This window comes from Aspergillus multicolor (genome assembly GCF_047715735.1).
Source record: "Aspergillus multicolor strain CBS 133.54 unplaced genomic scaffold BDW74scaffold_1, whole genome shotgun sequence".
Taxonomy (NCBI): domain Eukaryota; kingdom Fungi; phylum Ascomycota; class Eurotiomycetes; order Eurotiales; family Aspergillaceae; genus Aspergillus; species Aspergillus multicolor.
The window spans coordinates 2,421,576-2,440,471 of record NW_027395952.1 but is presented as its reverse complement, the minus strand read 5'-3'; the positions used below and the strand labels follow the sequence as shown (position 1 = coordinate 2,440,471).

The 18,896-nt window shown below is 49.6% G+C and overlaps 6 protein-coding genes and 1 non-coding gene across 7 annotated transcripts; 4 read left to right on the top strand and 3 right to left on the bottom strand.

Annotated features, from left to right (window-relative positions):
* Window positions 1-298: 298 nt before the first annotated feature.
* Window positions 299-1,448, bottom strand: BDW74DRAFT_142856 (ankyrin repeat domain-containing protein). Its single transcript, XM_073722784.1, has 2 exons — window positions 485-1,448; window positions 299-430 (listed from the first exon to the last, which is right to left on the bottom strand). The coding sequence occupies exon 1, from the start codon at window positions 1,310-1,312 to the stop codon at window positions 593-595; it is 720 nt and encodes a 239-aa protein (XP_073590125.1). The 5' UTR covers window positions 1,313-1,448; the 3' UTR covers window positions 299-430; window positions 485-592.
* A 141-nt stretch (window positions 1,449-1,589) lies between these two features.
* On the top strand, window positions 1,590-2,524 carry BDW74DRAFT_7958 (response regulator). Its single transcript, XM_073733749.1, has 3 exons — window positions 1,590-1,646; window positions 1,700-1,841; window positions 1,910-2,524. Exons 1-3 carry the CDS (start codon window positions 1,621-1,623, stop codon window positions 2,267-2,269), a joined length of 528 nt encoding a protein of 175 aa, XP_073590124.1. The 5' UTR covers window positions 1,590-1,620; the 3' UTR covers window positions 2,270-2,524.
* A 737-nt stretch (window positions 2,525-3,261) lies between these two features.
* BDW74DRAFT_7942 (putative zinc knuckle transcription factor (CnjB)) lies at window positions 3,262-5,441 on the bottom strand. Its single transcript, XM_073733747.1, has 6 exons — window positions 4,984-5,441; window positions 4,817-4,880; window positions 4,497-4,763; window positions 4,314-4,444; window positions 4,138-4,236; window positions 3,262-4,082 (listed from the first exon to the last, which is right to left on the bottom strand). Exons 1-6 carry the CDS (start codon window positions 5,125-5,127, stop codon window positions 3,867-3,869), a joined length of 921 nt encoding a protein of 306 aa, XP_073590123.1. The 5' UTR covers window positions 5,128-5,441; the 3' UTR covers window positions 3,262-3,866.
* Window positions 5,442-6,819: 1,378 nt separating this feature from the next.
* On the top strand, window positions 6,820-6,894 carry BDW74DRAFT_t16. Its single transcript has one exon. It is a non-coding gene; the product is annotated as a tRNA-Val (tRNA).
* A 592-nt stretch (window positions 6,895-7,486) lies between these two features.
* BDW74DRAFT_172859 (uncharacterized protein) lies at window positions 7,487-9,016 on the top strand (the record flags this gene model as incomplete). The annotated part of the gene is made up of 3 exons (XM_073727677.1): window positions 7,487-7,597; window positions 7,671-8,399; window positions 8,462-9,016. The coding sequence occupies 3 exons, from the start codon at window positions 7,487-7,489 to the stop codon at window positions 9,014-9,016; spliced, it is 1,395 nt and encodes a 464-aa protein (XP_073590122.1).
* Window positions 9,017-10,967: 1,951 nt separating this feature from the next.
* On the top strand, window positions 10,968-11,327 carry BDW74DRAFT_172858 (uncharacterized protein; the record flags this gene model as incomplete). The annotated part of the gene is made up of 2 exons (XM_073727676.1): window positions 10,968-11,252; window positions 11,298-11,327. 2 exons carry the CDS (start codon window positions 10,968-10,970, stop codon window positions 11,325-11,327), a joined length of 315 nt encoding a protein of 104 aa, XP_073590121.1.
* A 5,167-nt stretch (window positions 11,328-16,494) lies between these two features.
* On the bottom strand, window positions 16,495-18,399 carry BDW74DRAFT_172856 (uncharacterized protein; the record flags this gene model as incomplete). Its single annotated transcript, XM_073727675.1, has 4 exons — window positions 16,495-17,243; window positions 17,688-17,841; window positions 17,903-18,223; window positions 18,307-18,399. The coding sequence occupies 4 exons, from the start codon at window positions 18,397-18,399 to the stop codon at window positions 16,495-16,497; spliced, it is 1,317 nt and encodes a 438-aa protein (XP_073590120.1).
* Window positions 18,400-18,896: the final 497 nt, after the last annotated feature.

Sequence of the window (18,896 nt, the reverse complement as noted above, 5' to 3'; positions counted from 1 at the left end):
GTTGCTTGTCAAAGGGTGTCTCTGATCTACTACCTAGGTAAACAAAGGATATTCAAAGACCCAGAAACGGACTATCGTGGGTTTCTCTTTTTCCCCAGGTATGACTCCCTCTTGCTTGGGGCAGCAGACCAGTTCCTGGTGGTAAGAAGAACACTCGCCGGCTCTAAAGAGACTCCGAGGTCTGTTACTTCCATTCTCATATTCTCCTGCCCGGGATTTATACATTGTTTATCATCCGTGGGGAGTATGTTGCAGTAAAAGTCCTTAGAGAATTTCGATGTATCTATATCCAAGTATGTATTCTATGTCGCGAGCTGCCGCCGCTCAGACAACATGGCACCATATTCTTGTCCACGTCTGCTCATCTCAGCATGATCCGAATGCGAAAACTCCTAAGCTCAGGATATTGAGGCTCAGATGGTACATTTCGCTAACTCTAACTGTAAGCATATTGACAGGCCTCGAATAAGAACAGCAACTCTACCCTGGATTACATACGATGATTGAGCTCTGTTCCCGCTGCAGTGTTCTCTGAACATTTGCAGGTCTTGCGGGATTGTTGAGCATAGACGAGTGAACGGCTTTCCTGGACTCATGGGAGCTCTAGATTTCCTAGAGGGAGCTCTAGTTCTGCTGGGAGCTTATCAAGCCTCACGCCACCATGCTCCTGAAGCAAGATAATAATTTCTTCGTCCTCGTCGAAGAGTGCGGCATCAAGAGGTGTAGAGTCTCTCCCTGTCACATTGGGATCGCCGCCATGAGCCAAGAGGAACCGAGCAATTTCTGGCTTCTTTTCATACACTGCGACAAGTAGAGGAGTCAACTTGAATTCGTTGACTTTGTTCATGTTTGCACCGTGGTTCAACAAGATTTTTACAATCTCTAGTGACCCCTGCTCGGCTTCGACTGCTGCCACCAACGGCGAGTAAGTTGAGGATTGTGGTGATTCAACATCGGCTGCCGCCTCCAGGAGAGCAATAACAATCTCGCTACACCCCTTCTCTACTGCTCGGCGTAGTGGTGGCATAGAGAAACGCAAAATGCGGATGGAAGAATAGTGTGGAAATTTCATGGGTGCGTTGACATCGACCCTGTAGTAAATTGCTTTCTTCGCAGTGGCGATCATACGAAGTTCTATTACCCAGTGAAGACAGAAACTTCCGTGGTGTTTGGCATTACTCCGGTGAAGGTCCTCCAATAAGACGTTGTGCAGGTGCCTGCACGATTGCAGAAACGAGTTGAGATCAGCTTCCGACTCGATAGAGTGACCGATAGAGAGCAGCAACTCATTAGGTAAATCGAGGAGATGCATCGTAGGGTTGTAGAAACTAGAGAGCCGAAGTAGACGTGACAGCCTTCATGAGTTATATAGGAGATGTTAAAGACTTCTAATCAAAGGAGCAACATGACAGGAAGGTAGAAAGCTCAACAGACTATGGGTTGGCCACGCCCAGTAAGAAGACGCCCAATACGGACTAGCTGTAATCTAGAGTACTGGGGATACCGTACTGGACCTAGGTATCAGAGCGCTATGGCGTAAGCCTCAGCCTCATTCCCCGCTTTGTCTCGACACATCTCCCAAACGCCAACGAAGACAAGCTTCCATGGGACCCCGACAAGATGCATGTCCTAGTGGCCGAAGACAAGTAAGCTTTACCGCTTCCCACGAGGTGCTCAGCTACGTACTAACTTCAGTCAGCGCCTTCAACCAAAAGATATTCTCGCGCTTCCTCGACCGTCTCGGCTGTACCATCTCGTTTGCCAGCAATGGCCAAGAGGCACTGAACTATCTCTCTGCGCCACCGGCAACACATCCTCGGCCGGATATTATACTGATGGATGTAAGGGATCTCTCAGCTCGCTTCTATGCCCTTCAGGGAAATACGCATACTGACCGGAGTATTCGAAGACCGCGATGCCCGTAATGGACGGCATCCAAGCAACAAACATCCTCCGCACCAAAGCACCGTTTACGACGGACCAACAGATAACGACGACACCTATCATTGCCATGACAGCGCACAGTTACCGACCTCAACTTGACGGTGGATGGTTGAGGGACGGGGGCTTTGATGACGTTTTGCTGAAGCCCCCGCGGCCCACGAAACTGCGGCAGATGCTCCTCTACTGGTCGAGAAGAAGAGTAGTCCCCAGACATGGAGTTCTGGCGGTCCCAACGACTGGGAATGTGGTTCCTCTTCCGCCAGCTGCGGCGCCATGGGACTCTTCCCCTTTAAGGGCTTTCAAGGGGCCCAGGTCGTTGCTCTGATGGATTATGCGGATGTCGGAACCGTTCTCGGTACCCGTGGTCGCTGAAATGGTATTGATTGCAATATGGAAGGCCTTGTCGTCGCATTTTCTCTTTGGAATTTATATACCTCAACACTCCCAAGCAGTTTTAGTTTGGCCCCTCATAAACCTGGTCGTGTTTCTCTCGAGCTTTTTTGGCGAAGGAATGCAGATCTATCATTCAGGGAGAACGGGGTATGGGTACTTCAGCGGTAGCATCTGCATTGCCAAATGGGGGACATGTCAGGTAACCCCCGAAATGTCTCGGAGTATGGTGGCTAAAATCATTATCTGCGATGGATCCAGAACGTGTGGCACCACTGGGGAGTATGTTCAGGTTAGCAGTGCGTAGCATGCGGCACAATTTTGTCGTGAACTTATGGTGTCCCCTAAGCAGTCAGCAGCGTTGAGAAATTGCAGTTGACGAGTATTAGGAGGAAGAGCTATGCGCAACAAAGACGTCACTTAGATTGCAGGTCACTAATCGACATTAGGTACAGCATAAGTGACATCTTAAACGGAGATAAATCTCCAACATGACTTGATCTTTGCGGTTGCCTTTCATTGTGTTGACGCGTTGAGCGAACGCAGAATTGGACTGAGAAGAAAACAAAAACGAAGACATGAATGCCGAGGCCTGAGAGGTACTGTAACCCTCTGCCTGAGGAAAGCTAACAGCCATTGCCATCACCGCCGGAGGGCCAACCACCATCATTTGCGGTGGTTTCCATCTGGGTGTAACTGTCTTGGTTGCCGCCGAATCCGCCTGCGCCTCCGGTAACGTCGTTCGACTCTGCCTGGGGGCAGCGCTTGATAGTGTGGCCCACTAATTAAGAGAAAACAATCTAGCAGTGGTCACACAGCGAGAGAGAGGGGTAGAATAACTTACTTTCGCCACAGTTGTTACACTTGATCTTAGACCAATCTTTCTTCTCAGGGCAGTCACGGCCGAAATGGCCGACTAGTGGTGAAGAAGGAGGTCAGCAAGAAAAGGCGCAGGGTGGGATGAAAGAGCATTAAGTCCGTCCTGACTTACTTTGATCACAGTTACGGCAAGTCACTGTTGAGACGTCTCGAGGCTTGTCGCAGTCTCGGGCCATGTGTTCCTCAGAACTGTCAGGTTAGCAAAGGTCCATTGATATGTCGGCTGATACTCACCCGCAGTTGCGACAGGTCCTAGGGGCGTCGTTTTGAGGACAATCCTTTGCGAAATGACCCACTGGGTAAGGTCAGCAAGAAATCAAGTGCAAGCCCATAGATGACTTACTCTCTCCGCAGCGCTTGCATTCCACGCCTTCAGCAGACCTAGGATTAGGGCACTCAGATGCCTTGTGCTCGGAGGACCTAATGTTGTCAGCCACTGTTGCAAAGTTAAGGTCAGGGGAACGAACCCGCAGTTCCGGCACGCGAACTTGTCGATGCGAGGTTGTTGGCAATCACGAGCACGGTGACCCGGCTCGTTGCAATTGACGCACTTGACTTCGACACGCTCAATGACCGCACGTTCTTCCTTGCATCCTCGGGCAGTGTGGCCCATTTCTGGAGACCTTAGCGAAAATTGGGAGTCATAGTGTTGATTACCTACCACCACAGTTTCCACACTTAGGGATCTGACGATCGTATGGAAGTCCAGCGTCTTGGAGGCGCTCGAGATTCTCCTCGACGGAGGAGGGCCAGCGCTCGCGGAGATTGGCTCTTTGCGGTTTGGGGGAGTAGAAGAAGCCAACCACGTACGTGCAGTTGAGCTTGCCTTGGAGATCAATCAGGCTGATGCAATCGGCAGTCTCTCGCTCCTATATCAGTGCAGAGTTAGGCTTGATTCTTATTTACTTAGACAGCGACACATACCATAGCAATGAGGTAGATGTTGAAAAAGTCTTGACGCATCTTCGTCTCAATATCCGCGAATGCGGCGTCAGGAACAGCCTTTGAATAGACCTTCAATCCCTGGTTTTGGTCAGCATGGGCCACCGTTGTTGGTGAGGGACAACATTATGTGGACGGAAAAGTTGGGAATGTATTACCTCACGGAAATCCTCAAGGTCGCGATCATCGCTAGCCTTCTTGAGCATTGCCCATGCCTGCTCCGGCAGCATGTCAGGGATTTTGTTCAGGTCGAGCTTGCGGTTGGCCTTGCAGTCCGCAGTCTTGTGCCCTATCATGTGGTGTTATTCATGGTAGATGATCAGGTTGTTTCTTTGGCTTACCTTCTTCCTGGCAGTTCTTGCACACGTCAGGAGGGCGGTTCGGGCACTCGGCTGCAGGGTGTCCTTCCTGATTGCAAATACGACAGGGACCCTTGAACACACGTGGCTTGGTGCATTCGGCCTTGGTATGTCTAGAAGGAGTAAGCAAAGGACAAGAGCAGTATAGACATGACTTACCCTTCCTCGCCGCACTTGAAGCAAGCCATGCCTTCGCGAGGCTTGCGGGGCTCAGGGCACTCGCGAGCGAAGTGACCTTCTTCACCGCAGCTACCATGAAGTCAGCTACCAATAGAGAAGTATTTCTCTCCTGTAGAACACACTTGCGGCACTTGTTATCTCTCTCTCTGTCGTCACCGGGATTCTGATTCTCATCATTGCCGAAGCCTATTTAGAAAGCATCGTTAGTCAACACTCATAGGAAAGTGGTCTCAGAATGCGACACAGGGTCTTGGCTGGAAAGTAGCCGAAGCACAAGAGATGTACGTACCAGATGCATCACCTCCTCCCCAGGTGTCAGTGTCTCCAGCTTTGGCATCGCTGCCCCAGTTACCACCCGCACCGGCAGTTCCCTCAGCTCCCCAGTTGCCAGAAGCTGTGGTTTCAGCACCACCTCCCCAGGTGTCATTTGCATTCCAAGACATTGCGTCTGGATTAAGTGTCGAATGGATAGCTAGAGGGTCAATGTGTCAGTGTTGATACAGGCAGATGACAGATGGTGGGATGGGAACACACTTGTGTTGGTCATGAGAGGGGGAACAGAGGACGACGAGCGTCTGGTAAAGGGTATGTGAGAAGCATAATGGGGCTTAAGGACTTGAAAGAGTGGTACTTGCCTTGACTCTATCTTGGTCAATTGAAGGAAGGCCGTGATCTCTAGCGATGGTTCTGGAGATAGATAAAGAGAAATGGAAGAGAAAGAAGGGATTTTGAAGAGAAAGAAGTGAGAAAGGGAAAGAACTCGGAAGGAAAAAAGAAAAGAGGGGAAGAAGCAAGAAAACAAACGGAGGTGGGCTGGTGCGTTGGTGAGGGAATTTACTCGCTCACTTTCGAAGACAAGGCGTTTGTTGTGTTTCCCTAGCCAAGTCGCGCTCTAATGTCGCTTCAATGACGATGCATTCTATGGCGCAATACACGTCAATAGTATTGCACCCCTCTGCTTAACAAAAACCTTTTCTGTTGGGCCAGCTCCATGTTGAAAAGCTCTTTGCCAGCCAGAGCCCATTTCCCATTTGCTGATCGAGTACTAGACAAATTCGTCATGATCATGAAGCCATCGGCGCCTCTTTACCAAGGCTCATCACCAAAGGTGACAAGCTAAGTGCTCAATATCATGACTTGGCGGCGAGACTAATATATTCAATTTAGAGTAGAGGTGGTTTACAGAGCCTGTCCGGCTTGCCTCATTCAGCAGGACCACGGCCTCACAATTGCATCGAGTTTTTGAGGCCCTTTTATTGCATTTCTCGCGCAAGTAAGCCATATCGTCCGGCTATCATCATTGAGAGACCGATGCCAGGATTTTATACTAGTGCGCGCGGATGATCAAGTCGGCTCAGACGCCCGAAGACTACCCGTATCACCACAGAGAATCCACCGAGAAAGACGAGTTCAGCGGCTTATACACAACCCAATCCAAAACGGAAGCGTCCTTGGGACTTGGATTTTGAACATCATGATGCGGGCGCCAGATTTCCACACCCCCTCGCAGCATCGATAGCGACTGCAGAGTTTCAGGGTATATTCAGCGAGCGATTGTCAACCGGCTAGCTTGCCATGCGGAGGACGATTTAAAATGAATGGAATATGCGTTGGAGAAGGCTAAGGAGTGTACTACAGCAAACTATCTAATATGAGGGTGTTCGTTGCTCGAAACTAGGATAATACTCTGATACTCCATGAAGCTATACAGATTGATGCGGAACTTGGCAACGGGTACAGAAGTACCCCGCAGTCAGACAAGTAGGACTTGTAGACAGTTAGATAAGCAGACCACCTAAGATCGGAATGATAAGTATGTCTCAAAAACTTTGAGGGACGAAAATCACGATCTCTAATTTGTCGTGCAAAAATATATATCGACAACCAACGGATTCAAGGGCATTGGCAAGGGAATTGAGAAGGTTAGCCATCCAGCGCCGCAAGACCGGCAACGTGATAAAGAAGAGTGAGTATCTTTACTCTTAACCGCTAGGCAACGAATAGGAAAGGTGGGAAGATAATTTATGCAGTATCAAGCTCGATCCGCTTTACACCTGAATGCCAGTATACCTCAGAATATATAATAGCCTTATAAATCAATAAATTATGGGCTTACTCAACAATTGGCCGGTTAGTGTAGTTGGTTTATCACGTATCGTTAACACCGATAAGGTCGCCGGATCGAGCCCGGCACTGGTCAAATTTTTTCCTCCTGTTTTACCCCACATGCTCCGCCTCTTTTTGTTTCCTCGTTGTTTTAACAGCGTCGCTACAGCGTCATCTGAGAGACATATATTACATAGTAAGGATGCTTCGCTCTTTGTCATGGATCTAGCTTCCGACAGTTTTGATATCTATCATGCTTTCGGACGTAGCAGTCGTGTAAGGTTTCTGGCCTTGGTTCCTGCAACAGAACTGGCAAGAACGCGTCCACCCAGCAACGGACGGCCCTCAACCACTGGTAGTTTACCCTGCCAACCCGCCAACCGCCCTTCATGAGACTACTGACCTCAGAGCCCTCGACACCCACAGATCAGGCAATGCCAGGATCTACATTTTTACCTTCCCCGCTTCGAAGCCGCCGGCAATTCGAATGTGATGATCCGCAACATTTTTCATCGCTACAATCATTGCGCCTTCAGACCCTTTACTACTTCTTTTTATCGATTGTCCCAAACGCACTAAACGGCAACGGCGAAAAAGTAGTTTGAGCCTACGGGAACTGCTATCAGAGCCAATTCGAAACCGTCTCCGTCATCGTTCTCGTGGACATACCGCTATAGCACAACAAAATGCAAGCACCATACTCCAAAATTCGCAAGTGGCCATTGGAGGAGGAGGTCAGGCTCCTGCGCCTGCGTGAGAAGTATTCAAAGAAGATGACCGCGGAACTCTTCGCGGAGGTTAGTGAACTGCCGCTTTCCGCTACAGTATTTTTGTTCTCTCACTGACCCCTCACACCTCGATTTTGGTTAGAAAGTATCCAAGCATTTCCCTGACCGAAGCGAGGACGCCATCAGCAAGAAACTGAAGAGCATGATGAATAAAGTCGGCTGGCACAATTGCTCGGGAGAAAAAATCAAAACGAAGGTACTCAAAGGTCACAAAGACTGGTGGGCTGCTGTCTTACCGGAGGGCTCGGATGCGCGGGGACCTACAGAGTTCGATTATTCACCCAGGAAGCGCCGGCTACGTTCCACGTCCACAACGGCAAGGGCGGTTAAGGACGCGGGCATGGTCGATAGTCTCGAAGATTCCGCCTCCGAGTCCTGGTCCGATGATGAATCAGAAGCCGAGTCTGTTCTTGACTGCGAATCTGATACTGATTCCGACTATACGCCAGATTCAGCCCCTGGCTCCGGTTACTACTCCAATTCGAAAGGCAAATATCGCGAAATCTCGGAGAATGTGAACGGTATATCGGGGAGTATTCCATACTCAGTCAGCCGTGATTTCCATAGTGCGAAAGAGAAAGATGTCGTGAACCATACCCCAGAAACGCCGCAGATTCAAGACCCCTTCGGCTTGGAAATTGAACCTCAAATCTGGATGACGAAAAGGTCACACGATGGCAGCATGGACGATGAGTTCTCTATGAACCAGCGCAGAGTAAAAAGACCTTGCCAGAACTGGAACGCGGCGAATCTTACGGACACAAACCCCGCGACAGCGGCAGCTGAAGGAGTTGAGGCCCGAAAGATATCAGTAAGCTAGCCAGATTTCACAGAACTTTAGCATTTATCCTTCCACTGACAGTTCATACCAAGTACCTAGACAGCCAACGCCTGGCACTGACCGAATCGAAGCGAACTACCCTTGATCATACCAAGTCAACGGTGCCAGTGATACCCGCTAACGCTGCCTCGAATGCAAGAACAGAAAGCACATATCTGTCAGTGGACAAAATCTCCCAGCCAGAGACAACAACGCATCGGACTGATGGAGGATACGAAACTGTTGCCTCAGAGACCCGGCTCAAGGACAATCGACAATTAGGTCTTACTGCATCGCAGTTAGAAGACATTTCTTTCCAGGTTCGCAATTCCGTGGCGGGTACGCTAGAAGATTATGTCTTTCGCATTACTTGCTCGCACAAAGCCATGGAAGCCAAGCTTGCAGCTGAGGTCCAGCAGAAAGAAGTCCTTGCAAGAACAGTGAAAGACTGCAGTGAACACATTGACAAGCTACAGACGCGGCTTGACTTTTACACTAGACGAATGTCAACCCAAGCCCAACAGGTATCAAGACTATCCGATGCTCTCAAAGATGGCGGGGCAGTGTATGGGCCTCGAACAAATGAACCAGGATTTCATGTCACGTAGGCATAAGCTCCTAGAAGCCTATCGCTGACAATACGGCGAAGCATCTGGATCTCGAGTATATCAATCTCGACCGCGTCAGAGAAGCCCGGGACGCGTGCAGTGGCCTTGTCCTTATAGATCCTCAGAATACTCAGAGACATCAGATGTAGGGCGTCTAACATGTCGCCCACCATTGCTTTTGTATGTTTATTGAAAACGGTATACGAAGTGAAGAAATAATTGTTGTATGCATGCCTATCACTGTCAGATGTGATTTTTGAATTGTAAACGTATGCTCTAATTAGCTGTTTAGTGTCTAGCACGGTCCTTCGCCGACGTCGCACTGAACCGCGAAGATCACGCGTGACGAAGAACTTTTAGGTCTTGAAAAGGTTGATCCATCCATACCTGTTCGTATTCCTGGACGGACTACCTGGTCGTTTCTCATATCTCAGATAGCGATACAGCAACTGCATCGGGCCGCCCCTAATTCAGCCGGTAGATAAGTAGTTGACCTCGACATAGGGATTGATACCGTGGCTCTAGCGAGCTCAGAAAACGACGACAACTCTTGAAGCTTGAAAAGGTGTCTATTCTATCGATTTGGCGTTGGATAGTCTAAGAAACTTATTGCTGGAGTGCTCAAGATTGAAGGCGCTCGCGCTTCGGCGTGCTTGCTGAAGCCGGCGGTATCTTTTGTTGTACACGCGCGGAGCGGTATCTTTCACACTCTTTACGACCGGCGAGTGCTTCAGAGCGATGAGGATATGATTTCAAAATATGAAGTGGCCTGTTGGGCAGACGAGCCTCCAAGGCCACGCGGAGCTTCTCGGCGATAGGGCCGCAACGGGCGGGATTTTCGACACGCTTTTCTGGATTGATGCAGAATGTGCGAAGTTAGCAAGGTGTCCAAGAGGGGATATATGACGGCTCACCAAGAAAGACTTCGCGAAGTTCCAACTGAACCTAGCTGGCGGTGGATTGGAAACATTCTCTCTGCGCTCCAATCTCGCCTGCTGGTGTAGATTCTGTTCGGCCTGAAGGGACATGGAGAGTACTACGTGAGGTTGAATGTGCAAAAGATTGGAAATAAAGAGAAGGAATCGTTCTTTCCCAGTGCTTAGATGGGATTGGGTCGATTGCTGAGAGGCACTGGTTGTATGATTGCTGGGGAGTGAGGGAGAAATTAGGAAAGAGGTCAAACCTTCAAAGCAACTGTTTCTGGCGTCTACTATGGTCCCTACCGGATAGACTCGTAGACATCTGGAAGATTTTCCGGTATCATCATCTACCCTGACTACATGTTTATCACTTTGCTTCAGGTGCTTCAGTTTCTACCGTTTATCTGCCATACAATAAGTCTCGAAGAGGGTGCTGGTACACAGCTAGCATACGAAGGATTTTGGACGGTTGAGTCTCAGATGTTTTTTTGATTCTTCCAGTTTCTAATAAAAATTGACATCAAAGCAGAAGCGTCAAGTCCCATCCCGCGAGACCGTATATGGCAAGAAAAAAAAAGGCACTGTCACCAAATACTGCAAGAAACAAGACTATGTCTGAGAGTGCTGTCTCGACCAAAATCAAGGAGCCATATTTGCGCAACTTAAATCTAATTCAAGAACTCAGGTCTTTACCCGATAATGTGCCCCCCAATCGCGCTTTCACCGGCTCAAACAGTCGAAGATCGCCTTAATTGTCTCCGAATGGGTAATGAGATAGTTCGAATCCGCCTTAGCGTTCCTAATGTGCTCCAAGACTTTAGTGTGAAGACCAGTCGCACACTGCAAAGCCGCCAGAATGCGTTGGGATTCCTCCTGGCTCTGTGCTTCCGGTAGGCGCTCCCGCAACCGGTCATGTTGGCCCCGGGCCAAGTCGACACATGCTTTCAGATTGAAAAGAAGTGCTCCTTTCTGGCAATTCTACAAGATGAATTCTTTACTTCGGCGTAGGACTCCAGGCCCTAGCGCCGGATATGCCACTGGAGGACGAGCAGCACCCGCAGGCCGCTGATGCGGTTCAGGAGCTCTGGTTCCCTGAGTTGTGTGTTCTGCTTGTATACCTGGCGCTGGTATATGCTGAGAAGGTGGCTGCTCTAGCCCCGGCTCCTGGAGCACTGCTATCTGCTGCACGCCTTGACCCTGTGTACCGACCGATTCTCTTGTTGTCGCCGAGAAGCTTACCTCAGACAGATATGTCGACGGCTTTTCTGGTTCTGCTTGGAGACTTCCAGAGCTTAACTGATCTAGCTGCTGAGGCTGTAAGTACTTGGTTTGCCGATTGGGTTGCTCTGACTGTTGAGCAGACGCGACCTTCGATGTTGCGTGGGCAGTAGGTCGTGCTGCTTCTATAGCAGCTACACATTGCGACACTGAAGGATTTGCTTCCGCGGCTGGAATCTTCGTTACAAAATATTTCTTTGAATTGCCAGGCATGTACCTTGAGATGGTGCCTCTTGTTGCGATTGTGGTAGGGCCCCTGTTTGATTTGCCTGTATGCCAATTGGCGCAGGATTATTGGCTTGCAAGGGCAGCTTCCCAGTTTGAATTCTGCAGACTTGTGGTATCACAGTGCTAGTCAAAGCCGCAGGCACCGCATCAGCGCAATCTAACATTATAAGAGCACATGTCCACCTGCTTCGGATTGTCTCAGAAATTGTAAATTCGTTGGCCACTGTCCTGCAGTGATTCCCAACTCTTGAGCGGGGTAGACCTGGTTTATGAAACCTATGGGAAGCCTCATATAAAGACCTCCGGCTGATACGTTGGCTACGTTGTTTGGGACAGAGCCACTTGATGTCTTGGGAGGGACGAACTTCAGAAATAGGTATTAGGCTTAGAATTAAACTAAGGGGCTCACGCATTCGCTTGCGGGGCTTACCGTCCTAGTCGTCCCATCAAAGCTGATATCTCCGCCAGATATGTCAGATGCAGTGTCTTCATCATTGTCGCCGTATTCTTGATCTTTGTTCCCGAACCTCAAATCTATCTCCCGCATCTCTCCAGAGCCGCCTCTTACTAGGACCTGGAAGCTTGTCTTCCGCCACACGCTTCGAACGAGCAGTAGTTCCGTGGCTGTCTTTCTGGTCGTTGTATTCTGACTCGCCATCATCCCCATCGTCAATGTTGTCATCATCGCTTTCCACCCAGTTGTTTTGTTCTTCCCTGCTTAGTTTTCAACTCCGCGACTTGCAGACGATTGACCGAAAAGCCCGGCGCTCAAAGCCAGGGCACTAGCGAGCATCAGTGTAAGAAGGTCATCTCCAACAATCAGCTGACCTAGATATCTAGGTTGAAATCATCTATTGGATCAAGCACATACTTCGCTTATTTCCCGTGCCGTGAGTCCTTTATCCAGTAAGATATCAAGCCATTTCTCTCCCTGTCTTGTCCATCTTTCTTTTGTTGCCGGCATCGTGGGGAAGGCTGGATGAATGCGCAGGTAAGAAACTGTCTCACCTTCGAGACGGCCAAAGGAGAGGATTAAATAGTTCTAGGGAGGCGGTGTACAGAGAGAAGTGACCACAGCCTTCACAGCCATAGTAAACCGTGTGATTGAGCACTCTATTGACGGAAAATCCTTCATTGTTGTTTTCTCTTGGCAAGTGATTGTTGCGAGTGATGAAGCCCATTGTATTGTGAATTTCGAATTCATCTTCACTTAGGACACAATGTAATTGGGTCCCGACAATAGAATGGTTTCTGTATCAGCAGTAACATTATGTTATTTCACGCCTGCTCGAGCTGGATATCCGGCTGGTAGGGTCACTCGCTCCATGAATAGCACTCCGTAGTGTGCCTTGTGTTGTGCATGGTGCAGACCTCTGAGCCGCAAGCTCGCAAGCTGCTTTGTGACGTAAGGGCTAGGTGCTAGTTTACTAATTAGCCCAGAACGGGTATATGATTATTTCCCTCGAGTTAGCAATAGCCTGAATAGAGCTATCGTTCATAGACGGGACCAGGATCGGTCCTGGGCCGATGGAAACCAGAAGGACAACCAGTATAATACCTCCGTCAAGGCATTGCCGTCATCTGCCCAGGTGGTATCTCTGCTTTATCCCCGGGCCGCGGGAGAACGTTTTCTGACTTACCATGTCCCTGACGGATGCGCCTTGATAGCGACTATGTTGCCCGATAGAGGTACGAAGAGTTCGACCACGGAGATGGCGGCAATTGAAGATAAAGAGAGCGGGTAGTGGCTAGTGAGGATGAAGTCAAACAATGCCGCAGCTATGGCAGCATAGAAAGTTGTTAGCCTGTGGCGGTACGTGCTTTCAATGTTGGTTCCTTTGCTGTTCACTTCCCCCCGGCCCCATCCCCGCGTCTGACATACCTAGACCAACGCAGCTCCAGTCTTCTTTCCCTCCCCTTCTCCTTAGGCTTCTTACTTGCCGTATGCTCCCTGGCCGAGTAAAAATTTCAGTCAAAGGTGACTACGTGCTGTCCTCTCTGTCGCCTAGTATCTTACTCACTTTCATAGCAGACAAAGCGCGTTCTAAGATGCCGAAAGTCGGTAAAAAGATGGAAAATGGTCTGCGGAAGAAGTGGCTATCCTCAAGTCTCTGCAAGATCGCTATCCAGAGTGCACGAACTACGAACTCGCTCAAGTAAGTTACCTTTGCGATAATCTAGAGCCTTCTGGAGCTATTATCTACTCCAACAATTTAAGAGAACATGCCTTGCTAAAAGTGACAATCCGCGGGGCACTAGAAAGCCCGCGATCTGCTCCCAGGCCGAAATATGAACTCTATTTGCAGCAAGCTTCGCTATATGCATGTGTCACATACTAGGGATAGGCCAGCCAGACACCGACGCCCACGCAGTGCCGCCCCGAGCCACCACCGTGTTAGCACTAATTATACAATACCTGTATGAATGCTAAGAGTCCTCCAGATCCATGCTTGTTTGATTTTATCACTAACATTTCTCCTATCCAGACCGAAATGGACGGACATCAGCCCCAACGGGACTAGACAGGAGCATTGTCTGATGGTTCCGCATCGTTACACGCAAATGAGGCCCTGCCCCTACCCCCTCTCGCACATGGTTTGACCTCTCTGTCATCCAATTCTGCCAAGACACCACATTCTTCAGCAGCAGGCCGCTCAACACCTGCAGCATCCTCATTGACTCCCGATGAATTGGTGGATTCTCCCTCAGAGCCTGAGCATCTGGAACTTCCTTGCCGCGAGCCCAGGATTTCGGCGCTGCTGGACTATTCGACCGGAACTCAATTGGTGAAAACAGATACTATAACTAGAGAGACTCTCCAAGAGTTCGAAGCCTATGGAGCGTACTCTGGTGAACCTCCGGCGGATGTCCAACGGCGAGCTCGACCTCGGAGATCTTGGAAGGTCGAACGTTCCTAGCGAAGTGCAAATGGGTGGTCAAGAGCTAGGAGGCTTGGACATCTATTCTAATGTAGAAGAGAGGAATTATACGACGAATATGTTCCCCGTGGACCCGAGGCTAATAGAGGGGTCGGTCGAGGAGCTCCCTAGACCCAGAATTATTCTCGGCCATATCGATACGCCCGCCGACTGGGAGGGGTTGGATAGCCCCGAGGCCATCTAGCCATATAGTGCGGGGTTTTTCTTTGGATATTATCGGTTTATTGGCATATTATAGACGGACATTCAAGTTCAATCGTACCCGATAGAGCTTGCGTATGATATCACTAGGTGCTTTTCTTTTATCTACCGACAATTACTGCATATTCCATCTCTCATCTTAGAAAGGTAGAGTGACCGGCTAAGCGCTGGCATAATTCATTCAAACAGTACTAATTCCTAATATATATGGAAAACAACGGAAACGAACATCGCTAGAAAGCGAGCAGACATACCTCCTCTATGAGCTTAGTGCATTCATAAGCAAGATATACGGGTCGAGGGAAGGAGCCGGTTAGTCCTGAGAGGCTGTCTGAAGGTGCCTACTTTGCGACAGCCATGTTCGATTTAAGCGACAAGGTAACCAATCGGAGTAGCTGGACCTCGTTCATGTTTGTTCCATCATCAGCTGCCTGCTTGTATTTTCTTACCACCACTTGATAACTCGACCACGTTCTCTCCATCTTTTCCCCCATCTCTCTAGCTTGTGTTTCGTCTTGTGATAGGAAGCCGCCGAAAGGGAATTTAAGGGTCGCCGCAACACGAAAGCTCGCTGGATAAACTTGGGAGAAATGGAAGCAGAATCCGGTCCGCCTCCCTCAGGACCTGGAACCACATCGGGTAGCAAGGATGCCCAACCCCACCCCTCACATTCCGTGTCTGGTGTCCCGGGCAAGCGTAAAGCTGCAGACGAGCTTTTGACTCAACCTGCAGCGGCCCGTCCCCCGCCCAAACGCCGCAATCCTGACCCCGACTCTCGGGGGGATGCAGAAGAATATGGCCTGTACGAACGCACCATCTTTCTCGATTCAAAGAAGACTTTGAATGCTAACAGTTCACTTCTCTAAGTCCAGTGGCCGACATCGAAGTCCGCCCTCGTTACACCTAAATCGCTTGCTCCTCCTTGCTAATACCTCCCTCGAAAGTGCTATGGTGCCACCCATTGGAGATAATGTACCGAGTCAACATCGGCACCACGTCAGACAAACGAGCAACTTCCTCCAATCTCGCAGCTAGTAGATCTCCCGAAACAAACGGGGCCCTTGCCATCTTTGATCAGTACTTTGGGCAGGTTTTCGGCGGACGTTAATCTTTCGGTGATACGGGGACCGGTTGCTGAACATATTTCGAGCCCGCCCAAGGAACATCGCTTGCCTGGCAATCGGAATGATCAGGTATTAGTGGATATGATTTGCAGTCTGTGTGATGATATCAGCAACATGCGTGCTGAGGTTCGCAACGAGATTCGCGACGTACGTGCTGAGATTCGCGATGTGCGTCTAACGCTTGACGAAAAAGATCATTGAACTCACAGTTGTTACCCATCAACAGCTGCATGGGCAGGGGTAGAGGCTCACTGATCTTGCTGTGGCTGATATCATTGCATTGGCTATTGGTGAGATTGCGAGGGACATTCTGCTTAGGTTTAAGCAGAAGGCCATGAACCCCGGTCTGGTTCAGGAATCGGGAGTTAGCGAACAATGTTCTTTGTGGTTTTTTTGGACGCCCAGGCCTGGTTACGATATGAGTAGGTCTATTATCGGTTCTGGTTACCTGTGTATTGTACCTGGTCGGCTTTACATATTGGCGCTTCAACCTTCCATCATTTGGCTCCTTTCCAATAGAATTGATTATTGAGCACAAGAAGTCTACAATGGCTGATCCAAGACCTTACGCCTCGCCGTTAAGGTAGTTCCCGGGAGCCAGCTACTTTACCCTAAATAAAACGGAGCTGCTGCGCAGTGGTTAATGACATTCATTAAGTTTCATAGCGTAAATATCTAGATCAAAAAACATGCGGCATCCCAAACCCAGCAAAGCACCATCGACCCTCATCATTTTCTCTGTATAAACTACGTCGACCTCGACGTGCAGGTGTGGAATCTATACAGTCTCACCGGCGAACTTGCATGATTCCCTTAAAATGTCCCTCCACCATGCAGTGCCCTTCTTCATGATACGTCAGCAACGCGTCGAATAGGCTTTGCACTTCCTCGGTGTGCGTGAGCAAGTACTCTCGTTCCCCCCTGCCAGGCGATACAATCTCCGCAACATGTTTTTTGAGCCCGACGACACAATGCCGCAGTGTCATGATTTGGGATGTGAAACTGTTCCGGTTGATGTTCTGCTGTTTAGATGTATTTCGGAGGCATTCATACACTGCTAGGTAATCTGTCATGGCCATCGAGTTATATAAGAAGAGGTTGACGACGAGCATTGGTACCTGGCTGGCTTTCAGAAGGTCGTTGATGTCCACGCGGGGAACCGTGATTAGCAAAGGCGTTGAAGTAAGCGGGAATTGCTGGTGACCTTCGTGTTTTCCAATTCCGTTCATGATGTTGGCGCCAGGTGAGGATTCTGGAACTGGCTCTGACAAATCTAAGTGCGCTTGATCTGTTAGGATACCTGAAACTGGTGGCTTCGTATCAATCATGCTACTGCTGTCTGTCTTCCAAGGCTGAGATGTCAAGGCTTGGGGCATCTGATCACATATCGGTTCCTGCCCTGTCTGATCTGGCGCGGAGGGCCCTTCCTGAACTCGCCAGCTTCCGTCTTGAGACATCACGGCATTCTGAGATGGCGTCGCAACTTGCTCAAAATGGTCGGCATTTATTCGAGGAAGGTTTCGGTAGAAGGCTTCGTCTGCAAATTGTCTAGTTTGGGGCCGGAAAAAGGTTTGATGTGGCCTCGCCGTCTTTGTACCAAGCATTGTATCTGCCGTTTGCACTCCGGCTGTCGTAAGCGTCCCCAGGTCTTCCTGAGCGCATGATGATGCGGCTCTCAATGCCCACTGCAGAGTCACTTGAGAGAGCACATTTCGAAATTCAGCCCTTACCCCCTCAATGAGATCTGTCACATCGTGCTGGGTGTAAATTGCAGGTTCGTTCGATGATTTTCCCAACAGACTGGAGGTAGCGGTATCAATAGCAGATCGCGTTGGCTCTGGTTTTCAAATTTCCTTGAGCGATGCATTTAAGCCTTGCAAGAGCTCCGTTCTCTCTCCGCTAGCCACTTCCCTCGCAGACGCCTCTGCCGCTCTTTTGCAGGATAGCTCTGTCAGATCCCCCGGTCTTGGTGGCGCAATACCCGTTCGGTAGGGGCCGACATGGTACATCGGCTCCTCAAGCCGCTCATGGATACCAAGTTCACCATAAGGTCGGTCAACTGTATCATCGGAAGAAGCACTCGTAGCCAATCGGGAAGGTGAAGTCGTAGGTGAGGGTTGTTTACGATGAAGGAACTTGAGGCGACGTAGTCAGCAAGATAACGGGGACAGAAAAGAACACCTCTGCGCGACTTACCCGACGAGTATTGCCATTACAATCGATATCTCCAGCCCAGATATCAGAAGGCTCGTATTCCACATCGGCTTCTTCTTTTATGGGCCAGGAACTACCGCTCTGCGCAGTGCGGGAAGTTTTGTTTCTGCGGATCTTTTTTGTTTCTGGTGCCGGTAGCTCATGGCCTGCGGGGCGCTTTGAGTTGGTGATAGCCCGTCGGCTGTCTTCCTCCTTCTCCGGATTGCCATTCTCGCTGCTTTCCAACTGGTATTCTCGATCCCATTCCAACCTCTGCCACTTGCCACGTATTGCAAAGATGGTGCGGCCTTCGAATCCAGGTCGCTACAGAATAATTTGGCGACGGTTAGTCAGGTCCAGAAACAAGATCTTGCTACGCACATACACCGGACTGGAACCGAACATACGCTTTGGATTTCCTCCCAAGTGCAGCCTTCATCAGCAAGACGCAGCAGCTCGCTGGCTTGCTGCTTGGTCCATCGGCTTCCTGCTGATGTCATGGTTCATATCTCAGAAGTTGAATTCAAGGCTGTGAGTACTTGCCTACCAGGACGCTGCAAGGTCAGTGAGGTATTTGTAGCCGACTGGGCGGCTGCTGTAGTTACCGTGGAGACAGGCATTGCGGCACGAGTGAAGATTGACAGTGAACCGTCATGTGACTGCTGCTTCTTTCCCAATGCGAGCAGATGCAAGAATTTATTTTGCGCAATCAATCGGGCTCCTACTCTATAGCACTCCTGAAAGCGAATTGCAAAGTACGCTTCCTGAGTGATCGAGTACAACATAGCGTTATTAAAAAGCACTGCCGCTCTGCATACTCGTCGTGGAATCGATCAACTTACAAGGCGAGTTTCATCTCACCTACATTGTACGGTTATCGAAATGTGTTCCAGCAATTGTGAAGACAGCTGTGACTGAGTTACATTACTATCGAAAGGCTCCTATGCTTGCAAGATACATGACCCGAAGAAAGAAAGATAGTTACAACAGGAATCCC